Genomic DNA, 6,000 nt, shown 5'->3' with positions numbered 1-6,000 from the left:
TTCAAAAAACTAGCCTGATATCTGAATGGCGCGGGTCACATTTTTGCTGGCGATGATGTCCCCGTCTCTTTCAGCGCATGTTTCTACTCGGTTTACATGTATTATGTTACCTGTAAATGAAAAATATCTTCTCTGCCTGCTGATTTCAATTTTACATGCGAAAATTAAAAACTTTGTTACACTGCCACCAGCGCCATTGTTGAATAAGCTCCTTCCAAATGTAGCGCTAGAAGAAACGTAAATAAATCGGCCCGCCAGAAACTTTCAAATCTGGTAAACAAACGGAAACCATATGATTCGAAACGTCTCATAAAATGGCTTATCTAAATCAAAGAGGCATTCAAATTCGAACTTCTTTCATTAATTTTTGAACGGTGTGATTTTTCTTGTTGTCGATTACGGTTTGCCCGCTGTTGTTGAAGTAGTTCCCGTTGATGCTGTTGTTGTTTTCGCTTTTCGTTCAAATGCAATCTTTTTATGTGCTGTTCAAGATTCCACTTGCGACGAAATTTTTTATAGCAAAATTTACATTGAATTTTTTTCTCGACACCACATTCGTGATTCATATGCCGTAGCATGATGCTCCGTGTTGAATACCATTTTCCACACTTAAGGCAGGGAAAATTCTGTCCGTTCTTTCGCACTAATAAACGAGATTGTCGCAACTGGATATGTGTATCCGATGATCCTGGATATATATCGTCGTTTAGGGGACCAAAGTTGTAATAATCCGTCCATAATTCTAGGATAGAAAAAAAAAATCAAGAACGTTAGAAATCATAGAAATAATAAGATTTAATGTTAGTGAAACAGATATATGGCATTCAAAACTCGTATTAGTATACTGAGACTTGTATCGCAATGAAAAATTCTATATTAGAACACATAACGTAATCAATTTTGAGCAGACAAATTTTGCACTTATATCGAAAATGAGATGTATAATGCATATCATTAAACGTTTGACTTCCCGGATAAAAAATACAATACAAAAACAATATAATGCATTGTAACAGTACCATTCAATATATTGGAAATACAATACAGTATATTGTAAAATGACAATATAATTACAGTACAATGCGGTACAATATTGTTTTAAACAGTTCACTGTATGGTATATGAGATTTTTGCATAATAATGTATGAGTTGTTAAGAATCGTAACAATACAAATATAGAAATTTTCTCATACATACATTTTGAAAATACAATACGATATATTGTTCATGTATTGGCTTGATTAGCAATTCGTGTATTGTTGTACAATACAAAAACAATTCAACGAACTGTATTTCAATTAGTGGTGAAAAGTATATAGAATTTGTATTTTGTATGGATTGTCCCCCAACTTACCGGATATTCGTGCCAACAGTTGCCAAATTATTTAAAGTAATATATATATCATGGTTATATATCATGGTTGCATTCGTCTTACAGCTAATGTCAAGTGACTTCTACACTTTTTTAATATTTTTCACCCAACATTTCTTGCTTTCTGAACTTGTTTTGTTTACTTCTTTCAGCCAAGCTACACATAAAGAAGCAACAGTTGTTTTACGCGAAAATAGGAATTTGACCAAAATTGTAAGGTATAAAGTATAAAACCAATAAAAAAACAATACGATGTTCCGTTACAATATATTATGTTGGTTTTGAATTGTATATTCAAACAAGAATAATGTGGCTTCGACATTCAATAGGGCGATATTCAAAACTGAAAACGCAATAGATGGCTCTTTTTCAGTGGTAGTAAAAACAGGTTAAAACGAAATCCTGAAGCAAAGGAAGTACCTCGGAAGATGAACTAAACACAAAAAGTTATGTTTACACTTTACACTTGATTTCTAATCACTACTTTTTTGATTCAGTTTCCTAATTGCGAGCAATTTACGATTTTCATTATTTTCCATACGTTTTGACAGCTCTCCGACTACCATTCTTCCATGCGCTTGTGTTGAAAGTTTGAGAAATTTGAGAATCCAGCGTAGCGCGATCAGTGAGAGGAATACAAACATCAGTGGCCGGTAAGAGAAACTGAATGTTCGAAAGGTTGTTGTCTGCAATTTTTGCCGCTGGCGCCAACTGTTAGTGGTTATGAACGAAATAAACAGTCGTTACCCTATTAATTTTCTCAAAACCGAATGGAAGTTACTTACGTCGATTTGAAAAAGTAATCGAGATTTGATTCATTCTTTGCCACATCTACACGCAAAAAAAATGTGCGGTAAAAACTACCATTTTAGGGTAGTAAATTATTTCTGTCAAATGTACCAGTAATGTGGTGGGACAGTGGCGCGGGAAGTGGGTAGGACAGGTAGGACATGTACTACGCACGAAAACACCTGGGTAGGATAGTCAAAGGATTGTCCTACCCATGATTCAATAAAAAAAAATCAGCAGCAGAATAATTTAATTATTTATCATCTGTTCAATATACATACAAAATCAATTAACGTCTTACTTATTCTTATGGAGAATGAAAGACACCATAAGGTTTTTGATGGTCTTCTCGTGCCTAGTAAAGCGTGACATGGATTTTGCATGACCCCCAAAAAGTTGTGGCTCGTGAGAAGAACGATTGAGAATATCCAGTGATTATCCTAGTTTCCCAATAACTGTAATAATAGGGCGATATTCAAAACTGAAAAGGCAATAGATGGCTCTTTTTCAGTGGTAGTAAAAACGAAATCCTGAAGCAAAGAAAGCACCACGGAAGATGAACTAAACACAAATAGTTATGTATTCACTTTACACTTGATTTCTAATCACTACTTTTTTGATCCAGTTTCCTAACTGCAAGCAATTTAAGATTTTTATTATTTTCAATACGTTTTGACAGTTCTGCGACTACCATTCTTCCATGCGCTTGTGTTGAAAGTTTGAGAAATTTGAGAATCCAGCGTAGCGCGATCAGTGAGAGGAATACAAACATCAGTGTCGCCGCTCGGCGGCCGGTAAGAGAAACTGAATGTTCGAAAGGTTGTTGTCTGTAATTTTTGCCGCTGGCGCCAACTGTTAGCGTTTGAGAACAAAATAAACAGTCATTACCCTATTGCTACAAGGAACTTCTTTAACCGTTAAAATAAATAAACTTCTGAAATTGATGGTTTCCTGAACATACCTACGGTTAACCCTGTATATGCTCTGGGACAAATTACATGATAATTCCTGGAAGTAAGTCTTGAGAAGTTTCTGGAACATCCATAGAGAGTTATCAGAAGATTTTTGAAGAATCTTAGGATAAAGTGATGGAGCGATTCAATCCAGTCGTATCGTGCCATACACAGCACGAGTGTGATTGTGCAAGCGATTTCTGAACGTGCGATCACTACTGATATAATCTATCAAAGCATTGGTGAATCTCTTGAACGATTTTCAGAGTAATTCCTATACAACTCCGACAGCACACTCTCTAGAAGTTAACTGATTCAGAACTGACGTAGAAATCTAAGGGAGAAGTTCTTAGGTAGTTCCTGAAAAATCCCTACTGGTATGTTGTGGCATCATTCATAAAAAATATTTAGACCAGGTGATGAAGATTTGTTGAGGAAAATCCAGCGAAATATTTGATGGAGTGTCTGCACTATGAAACATTTTTCAAGTTTCTCCTGAAAAATTTTGCGACTATCCGGGTCACGTCATAGCGAAGACAAAAAAAAAACTACAGAAATTCGCAGGATTTTTGCTGTTCATCCATTTATTATCTATAAATAAATGAGGAAATAAGAGCTCACTGATTGTAAAGTAGGCTGACCATAAGCCAACCAGATAAAAACGGGACATTTAAAAAACAAAAAGGGACAATTTTAAAAGACACAGATCATGCGATTGTGCTACTTTTCCTCGAATTCCAGTTCCCCGAATGGCCCGTTTCTCCGAAGCCTTTTCCCCGAATGAACCGTTCCCTTGTAAAGCAATGCAGCTCAAAAAAGTGCTAATAGTCTTTACCCGAGCAGGCGAAAAAAGCTAAGTAATAAGAGTAACTGACACTTAAGAAGACTGCAAGTGGTAGTCGAAATACGCGTATCTGTCAAAGATAAGCATTTAGGAGCGGAATTAAAAGGTACACTGTACTCCATCTACTTTTAAGTTTCTCTATTGAGATTCTGCTCAGAGGATTCGAATACATTAATAAGAGCTAAGTAATAGCAAATTTTTTGAAATGGACATAAAAATTGATATTAACTTGAAAGATATAAGAGATAAAAGATCTGAAAATAATATTTAAAATTTACTCCTAGAATACTATTAACATATCATATTTAGCTTTTATAAGATCTTACCAATATCAGCGAGCCATTCCTTAGATCTTCCAACATCAAATTTAGCTATGGCTCAGAACTTCCAGGAATAAAATTTAGATATTTTCTTCAGATCTTTTATCTCTTATGTCAATCAAATCAATATCTCGATTTAATGGTCAGAACTTTGCTTCTGCTCGGGTAGTGATATAGTATTGAATTAGGAAGATCGATAAGCTACCAAAGAAAAAAAACATATTGCCAAAAACACATATTGTTCACCACCTTGGAATGCAAAAGTTTATGACAATTTTGAGTGTTAGAACTTTTCGGAGAACTGAGCTTTTCAGGGAAACGGGGTTTTCGGAGAATTAGCATTCTGAGAACTGGCGTTGGGAGAACGACATTCGGGAAACCGCTATTCGAGGGAAAGTAGCAGAACCAGATTATGCAATCCCAAGCTACATGTCTGTATGATTCAATTAAAATCACTTAAGAACCTTGAAGCTCATTCTTTGATTTCGGGGAAGCAGCGTTTTTTCAGAATTAAAAAAAATCATTACACTTTTTAATGTTTCGAAATCAATTTTTTTCTAATATTTCATTACTTTATTGAAATATACACTTTTTAAACAGTTAATCAAATCAATTGCGTATCGAGTTCTGTTTGATCTTTCGACCTTGACGCTTGTTTTTGCCGGAGCGAGCGACGAGGGCAGGATCAAACATGTCGCGCGTCGGTCTAGTAAGTGAAAAAGTGGCGTGATCGGTAAATTCGTTTGGAGTAAGTGAAAAGGTGCCGCGATCCTTTAGTTCTGTTTGATCTTTCGACCTTGACGCTTGTTTTTGCCGGAGCGAGCGACGAGGGCAGGATCAAACATGTCGCGCGTCGGTCTAGTAAGTGAAAAAGTGGCGTGATCGGTAAGTTCGGTTGGAGTAAGTAAAAAAGTGCCGCGATCGGTTAGTTCTGTTAGATCCTTCGACCTTGACGCTTGCTCCTGGGCAGTGCGTCAAGAAAGCCCGAGCAGTCGTCAGTTTTTTTTTCCTTTTCGGGTCGCGCGCCTATTATTTATCTGAGTGCTTTTATATTGCCGAGCAAACGAGTGAAGCTGAAAGTGGATTGTGGCTGCTCAGTCAAGGATAACGGATCAATTGGTAAGCTCGTTTCATGCTACTATTTCTAATCTATAAAATATGAATGACTGCACATTTAATCGTTACAATGGTGGGACGTAAATATAATTTTTCAACAAACTATGGATAGTTCGTCACTGTGAGTGTCGACACAAACTCTTATTCATGATTTATTTATGTTTAACATTTATTTTCAGAACACCTCTTATTTACCTTAATTTTTGTGATTCGACACTACAAGTGGAGACTTGCGAAAGGTTCACTTTATTCAATAAACTTTGGATGGTTCGCCACTGTAAGTGTCGGCATAAGAATAAGAGTGTTCTATGATGTCCCAACCAATCGAGTTGGGAATGAGTTATAATATAATAACACATGCTTTTGTCCTGACAGCTGTAGGAATGTTACATTTAGGTATTTGTTCAACAAACTTTGAATGGTTCGTCACCTCAAGTGTCGGCATAACTTTCCTCTACATAGAAATTGTTCATATCAATGAAAATATTTTATTTACATATAAGCATGTATATATCACAAATTATTGTTTATCATGGTCTATTCGCTTATCAAAGTGAATCCTGTGACCCAACGATCCTTCCCATTAACAAACATCCCTCCCAGTAA

General features: G+C 36.0%; 1 protein-coding gene across 2 annotated transcripts in view; it reads right to left on the bottom strand.

The window, feature by feature from the left end:
- Positions 1 to 308: 308 nt before the first annotated feature.
- LOC5571687 (longitudinals lacking protein, isoforms A/B/D/L) overlaps positions 309 to 6,000 on the bottom strand; it is a 347,874-nt gene continuing 342,182 nt past the window's right edge. Inside the window, exon 7 of one of the 2 annotated variants that reach the window (XM_021844286.1) lies at positions 309 to 742. In XM_021844286.1, coding sequence (XP_021699978.1) covers positions 324 to 742 — 419 coding nt within the window. In that variant the 3' untranslated portion in view covers positions 309 to 323. The remainder of the gene's footprint in view (positions 743 to 6,000) is intronic. The other variant, XM_021844290.1, reaches the window with a different exon arrangement.

This window comes from Aedes aegypti, chromosome 2, assembly GCF_002204515.2.
Source record: "Aedes aegypti strain LVP_AGWG chromosome 2, AaegL5.0 Primary Assembly, whole genome shotgun sequence".
NCBI classification, from domain to species: domain Eukaryota; kingdom Metazoa; phylum Arthropoda; class Insecta; order Diptera; family Culicidae; genus Aedes; species Aedes aegypti.
This window is presented reverse-complemented; position numbering and strand designations above follow the sequence as displayed.